General features: G+C 39.3%; 1 protein-coding gene across 3 annotated transcripts in view; it reads right to left on the bottom strand.

The window, feature by feature from the left end:
- The window catches only part of camk1b (calcium/calmodulin-dependent protein kinase Ib), a 42562-nt gene that overhangs the window by 9812 nt on the left and 10058 nt on the right, over window positions 1-22692 (bottom strand). For 2 of the 3 annotated variants that reach the window (XM_051948285.1, XM_051948284.1), the window contains one exon: window positions 3632-3763. In XM_051948285.1, coding sequence (XP_051804245.1) covers window positions 3632-3763 — 132 coding nt within the window. Of the gene's footprint in view, window positions 1-3631; window positions 3764-19785; window positions 19920-22692 lie in introns of those variants that run through there. The other variant, XM_051948286.1, reaches the window with a different exon arrangement.

A 22692-nucleotide genomic window follows, 5' to 3' on the forward strand; every position in this document is an offset into this window, starting at 1 on the left:
GTCAGCACCTGTGGACCTCACAGGGCATCAGATCATAGAAGTCAGCAAATTAAAGAACAGAGTTGACTACTGTGCAGCAACCAATGACAATATTTGACATCTTGTGAAACTAGCAGATTCTTAAATCCACAATCTGTCAAGTTTCTGACACATTTTATTGATTTATTGAAGAAACCTTTTGGATAAGAATTTTTGCTAAATCTCTGTGTGTTGAATTAAAGCCACCTCAGTTTCCTCTGGAATTACACTTGTTTAAACTGTTAACACATTTGCCTTATTTATATTTCATCCTGTTTTCTTACAACTGTGAAAAAATGTTTTTGTTTTTCTTCCTCCAGAGCACTGAGTGGGCCAGCTATGGATGAATGAATCTGAAGGATCTTAAAGTTCCTGTGGTGGGAGAAGTGTTTTCTAAAGTGTCTTGTAGTTTCTGTGAACTGTTTCCAAAGAGAAACAGTACTGTAATCAGCAATGATATACAGTACTGTCTTGTACTATAATCAGAAGATGCCTCTCCCAGGTCAGGGGAGATGCTTTTGTTTAAGGCACGCGTCCTTCCATATTATGGTGTATATAAATTTCTAGTTAGGTAGTGGCTGTAAAACAATTACTTGGATTCATGTGCATGAACAGGATCATACATTTTATAGTATTTTTTTTAAACATTTTCAGAATAATTTATTTGCACGATCCCACGACTTGTTTCTCTAGAAAGTCTCCTTTGTCCTCCTGTCCCCTGTTTGACATGGAGCAGAATATAAAATCACATGACTCGCTGCATGCCTCATCTCATGCACGCACTATGTAGCAAAGGTGTCAGATATAATCTTACGGTCCGATATACACTGTATCTAGAGTCCAACATTACGCAAGATGTCCACATGGCATTTCTAGCTCAAAGACATACTGTAATGAGTCTTCTAAGATTAGTATCAAAAAGAAACTTCACATAAATTGCTGTAATTGGCACAACTACAAATGACCGGGAGAGTGTGATTAGTCACTGCATGTGCAAATGTCTGTGTTTGAGTAAATGTTTGGTCTGGATAAAATGGGAAGAGGAGGAACAGCTAGCTAACCAGTGTGATTATAACACACTGGTTCATTAAACCACCAGTATGCTGGGCAGCTACTTTACAGTAATTAAAAAGAGAAAACAGAAAACCAAAACAAGAAAGAGTTAATTACACAAGGATCCTATTTCTTTGCACACTCGCTTGGCCATTAGACACTTGAGTGATAATAAACTGACCTTTTTCATATGAATCAAATAAACAATATTACAAGTGCAGGTTGGAAACACCAAGTAAACACCAATAAATCTCAATTCACAGACATAAGTAGAGCTGCTAAAGAAAAGTCAGTGTGACAGGTTTGGCTCTGGCCTCACAAGAGGTGGAAACAGAGATGGACTGAATCACATAACGTAGTGCTGGAGTGTTTATAGAAGACACACATTTCCAGGTGACAGCTGTGTCCTGCAGTCAAAAACAAGACAGCAGGTTTACCTCAATTATTTATGAGAAGAGACAAAAAAGTTGGCTGTGAGACTAAGTTTAATTCATGGAAGCAGTACGGTGATGATATTTGTCTTTCAGCCTTTGTCCACATGATCGGCTTTGTGTTGTCACAACTTTAGCTCTGGTTTGATTATTGTACTCAAACAGCTGGATTATATCATTTTAGTCTGGATGTTTCATGACCGACAAACTAAACAAAGTTGCTTGAGCTGACACATTTTGAGCAGAATTAATAGATTTTAGGCCACTTTGGAGCAGCAGAACAAGCTGACTACCAACGTTGACGTATCTCCTTATAAATTTGTTTGTGTGGATTTATTTTCATATCCAGCAGGCATGGGACAACATTAGAATTTTTTTGTTAGTTTAAAAAAAGTTTAAAGTAAATTATTCAGTCTCCTCTTGGCTGCCGTTTGGTCTCCACCAAATCTTCAGGGAACTGTCTGACCCTTTACAAGCTAAATGCTCAGCTACGATCACTAGATTGTAGTTTTTATTAGTAATAGGACGGAAAAGGAAGAAATAAACCACAAAAGTGATCTGAAAGATGCTAGTTTCTGCACTAAAAACAATATTCTTCCCACATCACCCAGTCATCTGCTCCACTGAATAACTATTGATCACAGCAGCTTTGGATAAATGTATACTATACCTTTAAAATCCTCAACACTCAGACCCCATCCCTGCTCTGTGTACTGAGGGGGAGTTGTGGATGGTGTGTTAAAATGACTAATGAAACCATTGTCTATACAAACTTCAGACAGAGCTAGCCCCGATTCCCGAGCCAAGTTTACATCAGTTTACTTCATTTGTCTAAATTGCGACCGAACCGCTAACTACCCCCCACCACTGTCATTCCAGCGTCCTCACCTCAGGAGGGATCATCGCTGTATATTGGCACGAGTTGTGTGTCTCCTGTAACCCAGGCAACAAGAGCTCTAAAAATAACTTGGGACCCAATGTAGATCAGCCATTTTCACTGTGGTCTGTAATTCCCTACATCTAAAGAAAGGTGCGTTTGAAGCGCTCCACAATTACAGAGTATTACTGCCACCGCTTTTGTCTTAATATAATGAAACACTACGTGCCTTGTTCAGGTACAAAGAAAACTTGTGGACGAGGTGGGTGAAGGGGAATCATGTGCAGGAATTTTTGTAGGAGTATATGCCTCTGGGGATATGACTCTATGGCACATATTATGGTTTTTGGAGACAATATAAGTCTAGAACGAAGAATCAAAGTGTATTAATTGTATTTTTAAATTAAATAAACAACTGACGCAGCACTTTGGTCTTTAAGAACTAATGTTGAACTAAAGTGGATTATGCTAAATAAAATGGCATTATGTTTCTACTTGTTCATGTTAATGTTTATGTTAAAACATGAGATTACATCAGTTCACGTAAACGACTACAAACCGACTATTACTACCTGTTCATAGAAATGATGCTCACAGCAAAGGAAAAGTCAAAAAGAAAGCTGCTGGTCCAGTTAATCCACAGTTTGTCAACAGTCTTCCAGATGACACATGTTTCAGGAAACAGAAGATGCTGCTGAATTTTGAAAATGTCATTTGAGCACCACATATGAAATTCCATTCTCCTTATTGTTCTCTGCTTGGGCACGTAAAAACAAAACCATTGGGTTGCTAAAAATCAAGAGGGAAGTTTTTTTTGTACTAATTTGGATAAACTGGTTTTCTCACTAAAAAAAACATCTAAGTATTTGTTGTTGGAATGCAAAATAAGTAAAAAATAAGTGAAATTTAAAATCTTCTTTTAGATATACAGTTTGTATTTAATTCCTGGAGTGCATGAGTTATGCAAAGCTCAAAATGATGTATATGAAATGTCTGAAACTATATCATTTTACTACAGTCTGTCACATATGATTTACAGTATATGATGTCTAGTAATGTGATACAACTTACATGGTGCAGTAATGGAGATACAGTGATGAAAAATTTACCATCTTAACCCTTGTAGCTAGTATTTCAGATGAAGGCAAAAGGTCTGTATGCTTATGGCAAGCTTAAATTACAAGTTTAGTTAATATATTACTATATATAGATCTATGTTGTTTAATAAAGAAATTTATAAACTTCCACCTACTTGTGCAGGACTGCTATCTCATTTTCAATGCTGTTTTCTTTGCCCTCTAATGCCTTCTTGGGGATACACTTGATAGCCACCAGTTTCTGGGTCCTCTTCTCCTCGGCCAAAACCACCTCTGAGAAAGCTCCCCTGAAACACAAACGCACAGGTCAGTCGGTCAGATCATCAGTGCCTCACATGCATCATTGACATTGTAGAGGAAAAAAAGGAAACTCCAACTTCTATAGTAAACTGGCCTAACTTTTGCAATAACTTGGCTGCTATTATCTAAGTGCTGGTAGAAATTTTAGCCTGCTGAAGCCAGATTGTGGTTATTTTTACCACCAGCCTCTTCATGAAGTCTTTGGATTGCTGAGTCAAGCTTTGGAGAGCCTACAACCTGGTGGGAAGATTTGGAAGCACCAATATCAAACTCTGAGGTCTATATTTAGTGCCAAGTGCTGATACTGGCCAAAAATATTTTTAAATTAAAACTGACTCATGTAATGCCCACTAATCAACTGGATGGCAAAAGTGTAGAGTACAACAGTTAATATTAAGGTGAGTAAAGCTGATATACAACTAAGTCCATGTGTGATTCCGTTTTTAGCATATTTGTAAAATAGTAGCATCTAGTAATGTTGCACTGTAGCGCTGTGCAATGCTGTTATATGCACAGCTTCTGCATCTTTTCCTTCTACAATAAAGAACATCACATTTCTTTCTCTTTCTCTCTCTCCGTTTCCCTCCCAAGTCAAATCAAAACAAGTACAGCAAGATAAGTCAAAGTAAAAGCAAAATAATTATAGCATTTTCCCATGACCCATTTACCAGCAGAGGCAGACTTTTAATATGAACTCTGGCATTTTGACCAGGATTTCTGACTCAGATCCAAAGCTGCATAATTACAACATAAAATCATCACCCACAAATGTAAGTTTCAACCTAGTGCTATTAGTAGTACAACATAGGAAAGGATGTTTAAAGTTGGGATGGAGCAAGATATTATTATTATCCCCTCGCCTCCACGAAGTGGAAAAGGGGGATATAGGTTTGGCCTCCGTCCGTCCGTCCGTGCTTCCGTCCGTCCGAGATGAAGGGGACAGCTTTTCTCGGAAACTATTACAGCTAGGATTACGAAATTTAGTGTGTAGCTTCACACCATGGACGCCTTGATAAAGTTCGAAAATGAGACCTGTGTGATAATATTTAACAGAGTTATGGCCCTTGATCACTATTTTGGATATAGACTCATAGACATCACGTGGCGGGGGATATTGATGACCATGTCGTCTTGTTATTTCTTGGCTGTGTTAGAGGTTTCCAGCTAAGCTGTAGTAACCTTCTTAATGTCTAAAGTTTCAGTGTGAACATCATACTTTTGAAGTCTTTTGATAATGATGGCAGTAAAGTTGTACAACGGAAGTCATCTGTAAACAAGACGACATGGTCATCAATATCCCCCGCCACATGTGATGTCTATGAGTCTATATCCAAAAGAGTGATCAAGGGCCATAACTGTGTTAAGTATTATCGCACAGGTCTCATTTTCGAACTTGATCAAGGTGTCCATGGTGTGAAGCTACACACTAAATTTCGTAATCCTAGCTGCAATAGTTTCAGAGAAAAGCTGTCCCCTTCATGTCGGACGGACGCACGGACAGACGGACGGACGGACGGACGGACGGACGGACGGACGGACGGACGGAGGCCAAACCTATCACCCTTTTTCACTTCGTGGAGGTGGGGGATAAAAAAGGTATGAAAGTTCGTGGAAGAGTAGGTCACATAGTGTCTGTAAGTTGAACCTGTACATAAGTGTTCAAAACTGAAATGACGTGATGCTTTTAAAAGAAAAACAACGGCAAAAACAAAATGAATGGCTGAAAATTGTGTTGATTCTGTTTCTGTGTGGCATAAATCAACATTATATTCTGCTTTTAATGCAGTAGATTGATGACGCGCTTCTGTACATTTAGCAATATTTTAAATGCTACTTCTGAAACTAGACAGAAGGGTTTTTAAACACACTGGGATCTCCTTACAGTTTCACATACACTGTGGATATAGACCGTCTCGAGGCTGACAGCAGATAGAGAGTGAAGGATGATTTAAGTGTATATATAACCATAGCCCAATGCAAAACATCTGTGTATCCCCACTATAAGACCTCCATGTTATACAGGATGGACTGCAGAAACGGGAAAGATCCTCATGCTTACAACTTGCAAGTGTTCATGTTCCGGGAAAACTCTAGGCTGTTCTGTGGTTTCTGAGTTGGTCATGTGAAGGTTAAAAATTCTCTGATATGCCTGATGCAAGGTATTTATTTGATTTTCCAGGTTATAAAAGTGCCAAGTCGGATAATTTGGGGATTTCAGAAAAATCCCAGCTGTAGTATGATATGAAAACAGCCTCGCAGTGTTTTCAAATTCATGGATTACAAGCGTGGCTAGAATACAATGTCTTAAACTAAGTTCCAAATAGGATAAACATTTTATTAAGTGACAACTCCAATTTGCAAAACACAAATATGGTACGTAAAAGTCATGCCATTACAACAAATGATCAGATAACTGTACTCATTACCAAACAATAAAAATGATTCCTACAATCAAATGTAGTCAGACTCTTATTTTGAATATATATTTGAATCCACAGAAGTTCAACATTTGTCCAAGTCCCTTGAATTTGCATCTTCCTGACTGAACAAAACGTGTTCCATTTATTTATTTTTGTCACAGTAAAGGCTCAAGACAGAAATGTGTTGCACTGCACTGATATAAGTATTGTTACATCACCTATTTGATACAAATCTACTTTGTCACATGAACTAAAGACTCTGTTTCTATTTAGGATAGCATGAAAGTCAATAAAGGCATAAACAATTGAAAAACACTCTTCTGTTCCATTTCAGCTGAAGAGACAAACACTTTTGGATGATTGTGGTTACATTTTTACAGGGAAGTTTGCATATCACACCTTACTCATACTTCCGCTGCTGTCTTGCTACCAACCGTCAGTCACTTCACATCACCTCACAATAAATAAACTTTTTTTTGTTTTGTTTTGTTTTTGTACAATAGAACATTCTATTATTTGATTACTATATTGGTCTGCAGGGTGCCAATAAATGCTAGCAGTATCACCACTAGCACATGTAGTCTCTTCTTAAAATCGTTGGCTGTGAGGTTTAAGGAAACTTTAAAACCGTAATACCTGCCCAGCTCAAAAATAAAGTCATGCATTCCTCTTGCATCACTATCTCTGTGGCTACAGATAGCTACATGTGTGGGTAGAAGGGAACCACAACCACCCAGTCAGCAGGGCTATAGATACATTATCATTTACAAAGAAGGAAACGCAGTTCACAGTTCCATACCAGAGTTACCAGAAAAGGAAGCTACGTGACCTACAGACAAGGTCTTGTTCAACAATGCTCTCTTCTGTGTAAATGAAAAGACCTTCCTGCAGACAATATTTAAACTTAAACTTGACAATCCATAACAAAGTAGAACCTCTCATTTGTGAGAAAATGTGTAAAACACTATCAGTGTTTTCATTTTTCTTATAAGTTAACATAACAGAAATGTATAGATTTTATTATCTGGTGGCTCACTTACGTCAGGTTTTTCTATACAGCAGGCCCGAAGCAGAACAGCTGAGCTACATTAGTAAGGTGTGAATGTTTCCACAACACTGCACAGTGAGGTAAAGTTGTCTGACTTGATGTCGCAGTCTATCGCCTGTAGCTTGCTGTGTCTCTTTCTGTTTGTCCTCCCTGATACATCTAAAATTGATAAAATAGTGCAGAATACTGGTATGTCTGTATTTTATGGATCCTTTAGTGGCCTAAGCTTCAGCTTAGTTGTTTTGCTTTAAGAGTTATACTGATCCTTTGTCAGTACAACAAACTCTGTATTCAAGCCCTCAGTTTGCAGCTATTTTAATAGAAATGTTGCTTCAAAGAATTATCGTTTTTGACAATAAAAAATTCAAACACCAGCTACAGTAGTGACAACTTCTAGTGACATTTTGCCAACCAGCATTACTGTGACCTGAAAGCTGCTGAAGTTGTCTTACTTGCTCCTGATGGCTGATAAACTTGGAGCTGGATTTTCAGAAAATATGATAATATCCCAGGCGCATGGCTGTTTTTAATGCATGTCTCAACATGCAAGCCAAGTCAGTATGAAGTTGTTCAGTGAACATGAAATTGAAGTACATTGGGTTCCTAAGAAAACAACTGAGGTGAGTTTGGTTAAGTCATGCATACATTTCTACAAATTTAATTCAATTGGAGTTTTGTACATTATTCCCAATCAGAAAATTTTAGTCCATGCAAAGAATGACAGATATAGCTGAATAAACAGAACGTAAACATCAAAAACACATCTAATCTCTTGTTCCATAACACTCTTTATGCTGAGTGAACTACATCCATATCTCTGGTGCTATCAACCTAACTAAGATAACACTGAACCCATTTTTCTGATCAAAGTAACAATTATCCTGGGAATGAAATCTTGTGGTCACATCTCAACAAGAAAGCAAAACTGCCACAGAAAGGCCATTAACTTTGGCAGGAATCCAGCTGTGTGGAGGAGGCTGTCAGAGCTGCAAATTCCAATGCAGCATCTGGAGGATTTAGTTGACATTCTCCATGCATCCACTGACAGAGCAAAAGGGCTCTGGGGAAGTGTCAAACAGTGGTTCACACAAACATTAAGGGAAATCTGAGAACTCTAATGCAGTGTTTCCTCTAGGAATTTTGTCATCAGCCAGGAGAGAAGGGTTTTGTTGTACCTGGGTGGTGTGTGCATGTAATATGCCGGTGGTCAGTAGATAAGTCAAACACATAAGAGCACTCCATTTTTTATACTTTTTTTTTTTTAAAGAAAAGCTTGAAGGCAGTATGCTGAATTGCAGAATATAGTTGAAAGACACAACTGACACCCTGATGCTCCCGTTACAATCTCCTGTTCTCATCTGTTAGTCTAAGAATAAGCAGATCAACAGAACAGAATGTAACTACAGCTAGCCTGAGAGATTTGATAATTGTTGTCTTGTTTAAAAATTATATTTGTCTAGGTGGTCCCCAGAAGATGCTGCAGGCTGTCTCTGCACACATACAGCAGAAACACTGCAATGTGTTTCTGATTACAGTCATCTATCTTTCTATTGTTTTTCTATTGTTGGCAAGCAAACTGCTACATGTGTCACATCTTTGTCAAAACACCAATTTTTCTAATTAAAATTGTTTCAGATAGGTTTATTATTAAGATTTATATGTAACTGGAGTAAGATTTGATAAGTCTGCTACACAGACTAATACAACAAGCCTTGTTCCGCTGGACAGCAGACAAACCTATAAAGAACAGAAACTCTGTACTTCCAACTTCCTGCCACCAAACAACACTGCACATTGTGTTTATGTAGATCCAGAGGATACTTCCTCCTTTGTAATCTCAGGAAACTGCTGTTTCATTGTGCTGGGTAATGTTCTCTAACACAACATCTTTACAACTACACTGCTACTTTTGCTGAAGAGTGACTGCGGTTGCCACTTTTTTTACAGTTATTCTGCTTGACGATTACATACTTGATAATGCTAAAATGTTGTGAAAAAAGCAGCACGAGGAGAAAACATTCATGAAGTCGATGAACAGACTCAGTAATGTGAGTTACAGAGCACAATCTACCTGAAGTTTGCAGAGACTGCTCCCAATATTTGTGATGCTTGACTGTGAGATTGTAGCTGCCAACCCTCAGACTATTAAGCCGAGTACAATCTACAGAGTCTCTGTTTAAAACAGGTCTTTTCATACATTTTGCACTGAGCAACATAAATGGAAATATACAATCACTGTGCTTTGAATAATGTTGATTCTGGGTATAACAACAACAACAACAACAACAATAATAATAATAAAAATAACAACAACAATAATGTTATTGGGTACGGTCTGCTCAGTTCTACAGCTACTTACATTTTGCTCCACTGTTATTATCGAAGAGATAAATTCTGCTATTTAAAAGATTTTTATATGCACTGATAAAGTGGAGGGAGATTTTTCATGTTTGATTTATAAAAAACAAACAGAGATCTTACGACAAAGGCACTTTTTAAAAGTTTATTTGGAGAAACAATACTGAAGAGCAATATTTCCACAAGCTCTGCTCCTTGTCTCTCATGTGGCAGCGTAAAGGCCCACAGATCCAAATACCTATCGATAGACTATACAGTACAGTGGAAAGGCACAACACCACTCCTGTTCTTTACGTAATGCACGGAACAGGAAAGATAATCATCTGAGAGCCATATTGCATGTGGCTGCATGGCAGATGTTACACAAATCACAACACTAAAACTATTAAACTCTGAATAGCCTTTAAGAAAATGTATTGCTTAGCAGTTCTACAATTTTTCACCCCCAAGAGGCCACATTGATCCTGAAAATTAGAAAACTAAATTCAGTTTTGCCCTGCCACTGGCACAGTGCAGGCTCAGACAATATGAAGTGCATGACTGTGATCAATATTGGATGGGTGTACAGTAGTGCTGGGAGTTTGCTGAAAGCTTAATCCTAGCAAAGGTTTGAGCTGGAGAAAAAGGTAAACAACTGTGTTTACTGAGCTGTTCCTGCTCCAAACAGGATATTCTTACTCCCGCTATGGGAACCGTGTCCAGACAGAGGAAGCACATACACACAAACACAGAGTACCAATGGACAGCTATTAGCAACTAAACCCTCGATGAAGATACGCTTGCCACTATCCAAAGAGTAGGGTGTATTCTCAGAACTTCGCAGTGCAAATACTCAACACAGGAGATTAAATATAGACAAATATAAACTGTACAAGTGTAGAGCTTTAAACTGTTCAAATATTTGCACACATTCTGTAACCAAACACAGCTGAAAGTTCAAATAGTTATTTCAGCCCTTTTATGATGTCATTTTATGCATATGACTAAGCTGCTTGCCTAAAATACAAACTTGTCATTAGGTAGTTTTTGTGACAATCATTTTCGGAGTGTAACACACAATGCTTCACTCTTTGCTTTCAAAAAATTAGGAACTCACATATCTTTTGTGCATGCATTTCCGCTCACATCCAAACATTCAAATGCAAGCAATAAATGCAAATGTGTTCCAAGAGATGATCATAAGAAGTCGCAGCAACGTGCACTCAGTGCACACATGACCAGACAAGCTCTCATTATTTCCAAAGATAACAATAAGGCACACTTTCACATGCAGTCATCACAAGACAAAAACAAATTTGCTTAGTCTTTTTAGTAAGGAGTCAACCATGATCCACTGTCTATATGGTATAACTGTCATTTCTTGCAGTTTGCTCTTGAAATAAACAGAAATGAAGTCTCAATCTACTCTCTTTAATGACAGGTTTTTGTCTATTCTTACCATCTGCTGTGTTAAACACTTTAGATATTTGTGCCAATCCAGACACATACAGTACATATGCTGAACTGAATATGCTTAAACTGAACTGTAAGGTATGCGTTTAAAAAACACAGAAAGTATCCCTCATATTGTGTGATGTTTTGAGAATACCAACATTTCTTGACTCCCTGTTGTATACATTTTCCCCATAAAACTCTCTTTTCTCAAACTCCAACCAACTGTGCCATCTGTCCTGCTGAGAAGTTGGTCAAGAAGGTGTATAAACAGATGACAAAATGGTAACTGTGGAAAGGTCAGAGAGACATAGGGAAGGACCATCTGGTCCAATCAGAGCTGAGAGACGCCCAACTGTGATACTGGCGATGAAACATGAAGAGACCATCTTGGCTCTGTGGGCTTTCCAAGCATGAAGATCTGCTCAACCAAACCACACACTAACACAAACCTCCTTATGCATGTAACAGTTTAATGCGAGAACGTAATATATGAGCATGATCTGAAGTTTCAACCCTAATGATGAAGAAAATGATTTACGACTGATTAATGTTACATCTACAATGGACATGGATAACTATGTGTAATTGTGGATGTACACAGGTAGCTGCAGACACAATGGGCATGTAGTTATGGTTATTAAATTATTCTCTAATTGACCTGGAGGATTTGGTTCCATACATGTGCAATAAATCAGCTGACTTATGTCGTGCATGCACATTACTGCCCGTATACATAGTTATCACTCAGACTGTTCACAAATATCGGGCTGCACGTGGACGTCTGCAGAGAAGTCTGTGCTGTATTTCACAGTGTCACAGTCTTGCCCTGGCTCCCTGTCTGCCTTTTTCTCTCTCCTCTTCTCTCTCTCTCTCCCTTGCATTCTCTCTCCCATCTCCTGCTTTCTCTCTGCTCCTCTGTGCTGCGCCTCTGGCTGTGCCGGTCATCGGGGCTCATTGGCTCCAGCTGCAGAGGGAGCGCACCTGGATCTGATCAGTCATCAGCGCAAGGTAAAGACCTGCTCGTCCCGCCAGGTTCTAGCATCAGCTAAGATGCCAAGTTGGTCTGGTCTTTTGTGCACTATCACACAATCTGGTCGGGTTACATTTTAATCCATGTGAATTCTGTTTACAGTTTCTGCTGGCCATACTACCTGGGTCATCTAAGTCCTGCTGGTTCAGCCGCGAGCTGGTCTTCTTCTCCGCCTCAGACCCCCCTGGACTTCTCTGTTCTGCTTGGCCGATCCACCAAGCAACCCGGACCCATGTTTCCGCTGCAGCTCCCCATCGCACGAGTTGCAGCGCTGGCATGCGTCTTCAAGACCGCCAGTATTGAGCCTGCTCGTCCCCACACCTCTCCCCACCGTAAGGGTTTTGAGCGTTTGAAGTCAGCCGATTTGTTTATCTATTAGCTAATCACCTTTGGTTGCAATTTCGGCCAAAGTCTTTGGTTAGATTTGTGTGATTTCTAGTTGGCAGTTAAATCTTCGGTTTTCTGAACTGAGCTTGGCTTGGTTTCGCTTTGTGCTAACACGTAGCTTTGTAAGTAAAACTCCTTGGCTAATTTAATCTGTCTCTAGCTGATCTGTGTGCTGCATTCTGGGTTCTAACCTGCCTGCCCCGTGACACACAGATTTGGAAAAATGGCAAAAATATGAGTTACACACACCCTAGCAGATCTTCATACACTCAAAGTATAACACTAGCCTTACTGTTGTGCTTCAGATTAACTTCTCTCATTAGTTCTGTCTGTTTTTGGTACAGTGTGGATGTTAAGGAATTTCTGTCTATGTATGTAGAAAACCTGTTTCAACAGTAAGATCTAAAAAACGAAAACATGCCAACAGTGTTCTAGTGTATATTGAAGTAGTTAGAATGTAGAAATGATGTATCATCAGAGAATGGACTGGTTTCATATTAACCTCACTTGCACTGAATCCTGTGTTCTCCTGAGATAAGTCATATATATATATACACACACACACACACACACACATTGTCCAGTGGCAGCTATTTATATTTTCATCATACCCCCATGTATGATGACAAAAAAGCTATTCTATTCTATGCAGTAATAAAACTTTATATTGTGTTGATCATTGCTTTAGTTACAGAACTGTGTGATAAGAAGCGTTTATTTGGTTTCCTTTTAACTGACAAGAGATGGTATTATTGCATTTTGTTCATTTGTAATAACAACATAATATGAATTTAGCCATGCCGCTGGTTTAGTTGGCACACTGTGTGTGTTGGCAGAAGATCTCAGTGCCTGAGATCAAATTTCATGACCATATCAAGAAAACATAACAGCTTTATCTAGAAATATAAGCAATAGAGACATATTTCCCCTGGAGTGTTTGTGTGCTCTTAACTATGAGGGAGAATGGTGACAAGGCAGTCAGTGACACTGGACTTCTATTTCTTTGTCCTCCGAAACTTACTTCACAAACATTTTTGTCCATTTGTAAATCCAAGTATGGGAATTACTAACAATTTACATTTGGACATCTGGTTCGTGCATCAGACACTACAAACCATCAACAACAGACAGTTCTTCCTTTGCATAGAGCTCATCATGTGTTACTACGAACAGCTGTAAATCTAGGTACATTAAGTGTTGTTGTCATTCATGGAAAGGGTGTGACGTACATTGTGATTGTGTAAGGAAATGCTAGGCATTGCAAAATTATGTGTCAAGTGTCATGGTGGCTCGGAATAGTTGAAAAACTTTGTGGTAACTGGTTTTAGCAGAACTACTTCTTCAGTGGAAAGAGGCTAAGGTGCACAGAGAATTGTTACCCCACTTTGTGGTTCTGCAAGCCTTTTGGTCACATATAAAGTCCTGTTTATATGTGGCTCTGTTCATTGAAGTAACCCCTAAAAATTCATCTCTGTGCATTAAAATTATATATTTAGAGTTATTTTCCAGGGCGGCACAGTGGGGAGGTGATTAGCACTGTCACTCCACAGCTAGAAAGTCCTGGGTTCACATCCCGGCCTGTGGTCTTTCTGTGTGGAGTTTGCATGTTCTCCCTGTGCTGTGTAGGTTCTCACCATGTGTTCTGGCTTCAGTCCAAAAGCATGCTGAGGTCAAATGGTGACTCTAAATTGTCCATAGGTGTGAATGTGAGTGTGCTTGGTTGTCTTTCTCTCTGTGTAGCCCTGTGATAGACTGGCAACCTGTCCAGGGTACCCCCTGCCATTACTCGAAGTAAACTGGGATAGGCTCCAGCCCCTCCATGACCCTACAGAGGATTATTAGAAGTGGATGGATGAAGTTATATTTCCATGAAAATAATCCCTTCTTTTAAAATTGCTTTGATGTTACACGCTGGTTGCAGCACTTGCACACCAGCTCACCTACAACTCTGCTCAAACATTGTAAAACTATTCTACACTCCAAAGTGAAAATTGTTTAAACTGAAAACTGCTGAATAATTTCACAGAAAGCCCCATTCTACAAACTTCTTTATATTTGTTATTTATGACTCTGGACATCTGAATCCGTATTTTACAGACGATAATCTGTAAACGTCCCTTTCGAGGTGGAAATGTTCAGTCTTGGCGCTGACTGGTTATTTTGCTCACCATATATCTGACAGCACATAAAAAACACCGTAAGGACATGTTAAAAACAGAATTTTCACCAAAGCATGCCACTCGCACTGACCCCAGGTTCTATCTCACCTGAAAGGTAACGTTGACCCTCTGCTGTATCCCCTGTAGTTTCCATACGGAGCAAAGAGGTCAGTTGAAGATGCTGTGAACTTACCCTGCCCTTTATATAACACCATTTACACATCCCAGGGACCTAAGCCAGAATGCTGTTTGGGGACTTCAGCTCAGTTTGTATCATCAGAGTTCATGCAGGTGAAGTCTCTCAACTTTCTGTGCTAGACACCATCTGTTTGTGGACTACAGACTTCCTAATGAACAGAAGTCAGCAGGTGCAGTTAAGAAAACAGAGACACTCAGATTGTCAGTAATAGAGTGTCAAAAAGTTGTGTTTCCTCACACCTCTTCTCTGCAGTCTCTTTACCAATGCCGCCTTAACTCTGAAGATCCTAAAGTTTTTAGATGACACCATGGCGTTCAGTCTCACAACTGACAGTTATGAGTCTGCCTACAGAAACAAAGCTGAACAGCATATGTTTTTTTCCCACAACAATCATCTGTTGCTGAATGTACAAAAGACTCAAGATTTTGGTGGATTTCAACTCTCAAGAATTCATCTTTTGAATCCTTCAACTCACAAGAGCAAGTCAAACTTCAGCGCATCAGGACTGTGCAGAAGGTCACTGACTCCAGTCTCTCAGCAGACCTCCAATGGCAGGGTGGCAAAGCATGCGGGTAAGGTTATCTAGAAATTAACTCGTCGAACCAAATTAACTCGTCGAGCCACTTCCATCTGTTAGAAGCCATTGAGGCCAGCACAACAAAAAATGCCAACAGCTTTTTCCCCTGAGCACCCTCATTAACCTCAGATGCTCTGCACTTTAAACAAAACATCAATGAGCTCTCTTACTGTGGCCTAATTGGGACCATAATGTATTTTTGTCCAACTCTACACTCGCATGTTAACACTCCTTTAAATCAGCTTTTAGTTTTTCTTTCTCAACTTTATGATATTCTTGTTTAAATCCTTTCATTAGTTTAATGTCTTAGACCCTTTTGAATGCATGTACATAGTCTGTTTACTTGTCCAGCTGGTTTAGTATGCTACATGTTAAATGGTTGTATTTATATAGTGCTTTTATCCAAAGCGCTTTACATGATACATCACATTCACCCATTCACACACACATTCACACACTGATGGTGGAAGCTGCCATGCAAGGCGCTAACCACGACCCATCAGGAGCAATGTGACTTGCTCAAGGAAACCTCGACATGAGCACGACGGGCCGAGGATCGAACCGGCAACCTACAAGATGGCCACTCTACCCACTGAGCCATGCCGCCCCTACATGTGTGAATGCCCCAAGACAAACTTCTTGCATGTGCGAAACAAAGTGATTGACTTAATTTTACAGTCCAATTATCATTCTTCCTGTGCAGCTGTTTCCATTATTACACCTAACAAACACCACAGAGACAATGATAGCAAGTACTTGCTAAAGAATGTCAAACATCTCGCAACTTAAACACACATATTTTACTCAAGAGTTAGGGGAGACCAAAATGAGCTAAAAGGAGATTGAATGTGCTACTCTAATGTGTAAGATGGTCTGAAATCCAATAAATAAAAAGATAAAGTTGCTTCATAGTAGAAGTGTAGGCAACGGTTTGCTCGCACATTAGTCATCTAGAGGCCGGAGCTCAAACTATCAATCTAACTACAAGTGCTTTATTACCCATTTAGGAGAAGAACTGATTCAGCCTTCTACTGTTGAAAGTTGGCTAACTGACAAGAATGGCTTTGAAGCACACACATGAAAAAAATCAAAATCTCTAACCAAATCATACAGTGGATTGCAATTAAGCCGTAAAGCAAAGACCATGTTTCCCTAAGGATCTCCAGGACCAGAGATAATAGGCACATGGAAAGTCTTTCCAAGCCAGTTCGCTGATATGTAGACAGCTTGAAATGTGCGGAATATGGGCAATAAGGGATTTTAACAATGGAGAAAGACTGTGGGAAGATGTACATGACAAGCCTATGAGTATACTAAAAACTGTTAAGGGGGATATATTGCTGTGAGCAGATGGAGATGCATAAGTGGGCCAGGCAGTGGGTATATATGTGTGTGTGTGTGTGTGTGTGTGTGTGTGTGTGTGTGTGTGTGTGTGTGTGTGTGTGTGTGTGTGTGTGTGTGTGTGTGTGTGTGTGTGTGTGTGTGTGTATGTGTGTGCATGTGTGTGTCTAAGTGTGTGTGTATTCCAGGAACTGCAGGCTATGCCATGCTGAGCTGTGCTGTGCTGAGATGCAGACTTCTGTTCGAATTAGGTCAGGGCAGGGCTGAAGGGCTGAGGATGCCATAAGCAGGGATGTATTTTCAGGATTGAGTTGTAGTTGGAAATCGTTCATAGTTGTCATTGTTTCAAGTAATTGTCAAACTATGCTGATTATTGCCATGGATGCTGGAATATGTAGATGAATGCACATTTAATGTCAGAATAAATCAGTCCTGCTTGATTGTCATTACTGGAATGTGTCTAATTATGCTTGATAACTTCGCTCAAAGGTAACCAGCACACTGAGCGCAAATAATGACTGTGTGCTTAATCAAGAGCAAGGAGAAGAGATGAGAGGACAGATGAGGGGAGTAGTGTGTCACAAGCCTTACTCATAACTCCTATATGGTCTGATCAGAGGCTGAGATAGCATTACAAGGGCAGAGACAGTAACATGTTGTCCTGTGCTGTGAGGTCCAATTGAGGAGCAGTGCACTATGTCTGTGGCCTCCCTTTTAATGAAGGAAGATCTTAGCTCATCTCAGACTTCAGCTTGGACTCAATACAACCTCAGGACAAAAGAAAACCGAAGAGCAAGGAAAAGAAAAGCAATTCACGTCTTTTAAACTAGAAAGGTAGTGGCATGTACGTGGAATATCCTTGCAGAGGAACGGACTTTAGGGGATTAGGGGAAGATAAAAACAGCTGTAATAAGAGCTATATGGGAATACGATGGGATAAAAGTGACAGTAAATGATGGGGAGAGAGACAGACTTAGGACAGAGAAAGAAAAACACAAGCACAGACAGAGACATAGATGAAAAATAGATGAAGTGGGACAGCTCTCACGCTGGGAGACTCATCTGCTCCTTAAAGGTGGCAGTTTTTTTTGTCTGAACTATTTTACTTATCATAACTTTGAAATTATTTGATTCAGACTCAAACATAGAAACACTGAATAACGAAGGAGCAACAAAAATAGTCCCAAAAAATTGTCTCGAGTTTCCTTCAACATTGGATCTTCACTCCAGTGTTTATTAAAAGTGCATGCTGACAGCAAATATGGTGGCAGTGGGCACAAGGCGATTAGTAGTCTGTAGTCTCCTGATCAATCGGCTGGTCGATATGCTCTCATCCAATTAGATTTTTATTGGTTGAACAATCACCAGCATTACTTTCATTGGGAGAAAAGCCAACATCAATAGTCTTCCAGGATTAATTGTACAACAATAATTACTTTTGGCAGCTGGAGGAACAGACGACCTGTAAACACGCTCATGTTATCACAAACCTGAACTCACCCAACTTAATAGAATGCTGTCTAAATTATTTAAAGTTAATTTTACCAAATGTTTTTTTTTTAGGTCGGCTACAAACTAACTGACACCATGACAAAGGAGTCTGCAGTTTGGCTGCATCTTAAAACGGATGGGCAACAGGACAAGTAAACTTTGGAAACAACAAAAATAATCCAAACACAATCTGCTAAAATGCCTGCATTATATTCCTCAACAGCACCCACTACATTAATAATAATAATAAGAAGAAGAAGAAGAAGAATATGCTGGGATTATGAGCTGTATTCTTATTTCAAAAATCATATGAATATAGGCAGGTCAGCACAGAGTCTAATGTTGTCATTTCCACATAAAACAAACTGGTTAAATTACTTCAAGTTCCAAAAAAAATACCCTTTTATGTTACTATATAATAAATTTAGACGAACAAGACTAGCAGGTAGAGCACACTGAATGTAATGGAAGTGATATAGTTAACCTCTAGAGATAATGTATAGATTTTTGAAACTTGTTAAATATTAGGTACAATTTCAGTCAACCACGATTTCTTTTAGTTGACTACAGTTCGAGTGTTTTGCCAACTTACGGCGAGAAAATCAGGAAGATATACACAGAGCAAACAAGCAAACAAAGTGCTAAAACACAGTTGCAGATACAGCATCTAATTTAATAATGTATATCTTACTGGATTTAATTAAAAACAGCAACACAGTGATCTCTCAAATCATAATTAAAATGTAGAGTAATCAGAAAATATTGCACACTATATTGCGCATTTTGTTTTGGGTGGTTTATTAATAACAAATGCATTTGGCTATAATAAGCTGATACAGTTTAAATGTGACAATAACTAAGTTCTGAATGAGTCAGGTTCATTTATAACCTCTGACACATTCCTGAAAACTGACTATAAAGAGGTCTGAAAAAATGTAGGCCTTCACCTTCTGGGGAATTTAGATTACATTTAACATTAAATTAGAGCATGCGTCAAACATGTTCTGGCAGATTCACAAGTCAGACGGAAGTTATTCGGAGCATTCATTTTTCGGTTTCATTAATGATCGTTCATGTCATACTTTAATACGACTACATTTGGCACAAAGGCAGCGTCAAAGCGTCGCCTCTTCTCAACCTATAGTCATTCACAAGTGCATCTGTAAGCACAACGCACAAACACAGTCATTCGTACACCAGTTAGTGTGTTAGTGTTATTGAATCCTTCCACTCAGCAGCAGAGAGCCCTCAGACAGAGTGGCAAATCAGTGTTAAAACCGGTGTAATATAGCCAAGAGGCATGAGTCTGAGGGAACAAGTGAAGCACAGAGTTCCTCTTTTGACAACCAGACTGTCCTAGACCTGATTATAGTTTTTGTATCACAAGACAACAGAAATCTGGCTTGATTCTGGTTGTAGCAGCAGCAATACCAACTCATATCATCAAGTAAATACCTACTAAACAGTTTAAGGGCACTCGCAAACACTGAAACTATGAGTATTGCATCTACATGGTCTTTTATTCACTAAACACAGATGAACTTTATGAACTATTTTAAACCTACCGTGTGTGCTCATACAAACATATGCAGCAGTGCAAGAAAAGCAGAAACACAACTGTAGTCAAAACAAGTGTTGCTGTTATGAACACTTTCACTCTCTGCTTCACTCACATGTAGACAAAAAAATACTCTTTCCAAATCAATCGGGGCCTGCAGCAGATCATGCGACCAGCAAGGGCAGGGGCCACTGGGTCACCGTTCGACATGAGTGACACAGAAGGGGGGGGGGGGGGGGGCAATCCATCAGCCCTAATGATTTTAGATGATTACACCACGCTCCCCTACACTCACCCTCCACTTCCTCCCATGCTCCCATCCCTTGTTGCTCCAGCTTCTCTGTGTTTTTGCAATGTATTCTGGGCGGAAAATGCCAAGAATTTTTCCCTTACTGCTCGCAGCATGAGAACATGTGCATCCATTTAAATGTCAGAAAAGTCAACATGGTTCATTTGTGCAGTTTGTCATCAGTGGAGAAATCTTAAAGCCTGTAGCTTGAGTGTGGGAATTTTTTTTAGAGCTGTTTTCTGGCAGTAAAGTAAAAAGACTTGCATCTAAACAACAGAAATGGGGAGAAAACCCTGCAAAACAGTGGGATTTAAATCATGTAACCTAACAGGACTAGCTTGTTAGTTTTGATTATAATTTTGAGACACAAAAATGTTTCCAAAATGAGACATCATTCATATTGAACTTACTTTATGCGGCATTAAATATAGTATGCTTTACAGTCTTCTGTGTGGCGATACATCATTTAATAGTGTCAGAGCATGTGGAAAATATCAATATTAATTTTCCAAATACAGGACCTGTCAATCAATAACCAGTCATATTTGACTGATGACACACTTAACTAAATATGCTGGAGAGTGCAGAAAAAGTCAATATTTGAAAAAAGCTAAGGGAGTTCAAGAAAATCCAAACTTTCCAAGCAAGAAGATCTAGATGGATGTGTTTAGTGTTTGACATGTTATACACAAAGGATTATACAGCAATAGCTGCTATTTCAAATAATCATGACTGGTTTTCAATGTCTCCAACAATTCAATCGTAATAGTAATCATGTGTTACTTGACTTCATACTACATATTACTGACAATAAACCCGTAGAGGATTTACGGAGTGGTCCTTTGCTCAGCTGTGTGTCCTCATCCCTGTATAATGAACGCTTTAATTTCAGCTGAAAATCAAAGAGCAGCAGGATACACTGGGATCCCTGTTCCACAGTGAACACAATGTGAGGTAGGAAACAGTGAGCAGGTGACAGGAAGGGAGGCCAAAATGAAGCTGGATTTCTGACAGCAGGGATGTGGTTCTGAGCTAGGTTGGACACAAACAGAGAGAGGGAGAAAAGGAACAGATTAACATAAGTAAGAGAAATGAAAAAAAGAAGGAAGGCGAGTGAGGATTTGAGTTGATTGCAGTGAAAGTGCCGTTGCCTGTTTGTGCATTATTAATCCCCATCTGTTTTGATTACTGAAGCATGTGGCCGCAGCTGGGGATTATGAGTACAAACTAATGCATGCCACTGGTATGTGGTTTTAAGTGCACATATCATTGACATTCACTAAAACCACACTGTGTTGAATTTATCATGTGCTCACTTGCAGAGAAAAGCTTTATTACATCCAAATGCATGATCAGTTTGATGCTTTGTTTGCAGAGGCCAATGACTGATGAGCACTTTTAATCAAAGCTAAAACAGCTTGGGCAACACTGCTGCATATTTTTACTTAATTGCACAGTTTTAAGCATACAGCACATTATTTTGGATTCCATTTCTTGATCTTTCTGTGTTAATTCAGGACAGCTACATTTATGGGCTTTTGTCTTTGAGACTTGATGTAATTTTGATTTACCGATGAGGTGGTGCATCAGACTCCTTCATGGTCAAAATGCCTCTGAAGGAGGCTCCAAAAATACGAGCACATTTATAGAGAAATGTGTGTGCGTCAATTTTTTGTTTTTCTGCTAAAAAGAGACAGAGTTTATCTCTTGCACAATGCACACATATACCCCGGTGTTGGATTATTAATAGCAAATCAAAAACTTTGTTTCCATAGTGACTGTTTGAGTCCATTATGAAAAGTGTCTCCTGTTGTTACCAAGACAACAATCCAGCAATGGCAAATGAATGTGGCACACAGCTGAGTGATGCGGTGAGCTGGTGATCTCTCCATAAACAAGCTCAGCCCTGAACCGGGGGCAGGTGGAGAAATCAAGGGATGACAATGAGAGGGTTGAAAGGATGGGAAAGCATTTTCATGTACACATCCATCAGTCGGGGTCAGTTAGGAACTTTGGTCTGCACAAAGCACAAAGGACATTTCAGGAATCAGATGTTAAATTGCCAGTTACCACATCAGAAATGGCAGTTAAAGCCACCTGAGGTTACATAAAAATTTGAATTAGCCTGTCTACATTTCATACATGACTATTATGTTTTTGCAACTGAAGACCATTATTCGTCTTTCTATATGCAGCTTCTTGATTATCTGGTCTATTTGGATTTTTGTTTCATTATATTATAGTAGAGATACAGGCAGAGAAGATGGTAGGTTCCCACTGAGATGCCATGACTGACTTTTATAGCAACATTTGCAATTGTGATTAAGTTACTTCAAATCATATTCATTTGGTCTTGAGAATATTTTTTTAGCCTTCGGTGCATTGGCAAGATGAAAGAAGCATGGGAATCTTTCAGAAACTAACAAAACAGGCTTAGGATTCATCTTGGATTTAGTCAGTGTTCACACAACTAAATCCTTTCCTAACAAGGATGTAGGTGACTGTAAGAGGAGCTTTGAGTAGACACCTTGGATAAACATCCTGTCTCATGACACTCAGCATCCACAATTATGAAAGATTTTAAGGCAAAGAGTTACTCAGGGGATTAAAAGTTACTGCTGGGCA

The sequence above is a fragment of the Acanthochromis polyacanthus genome, chromosome 5 (assembly GCF_021347895.1).
Source record: "Acanthochromis polyacanthus isolate Apoly-LR-REF ecotype Palm Island chromosome 5, KAUST_Apoly_ChrSc, whole genome shotgun sequence".
Classification (NCBI taxonomy): domain Eukaryota; kingdom Metazoa; phylum Chordata; class Actinopteri; family Pomacentridae; genus Acanthochromis; species Acanthochromis polyacanthus.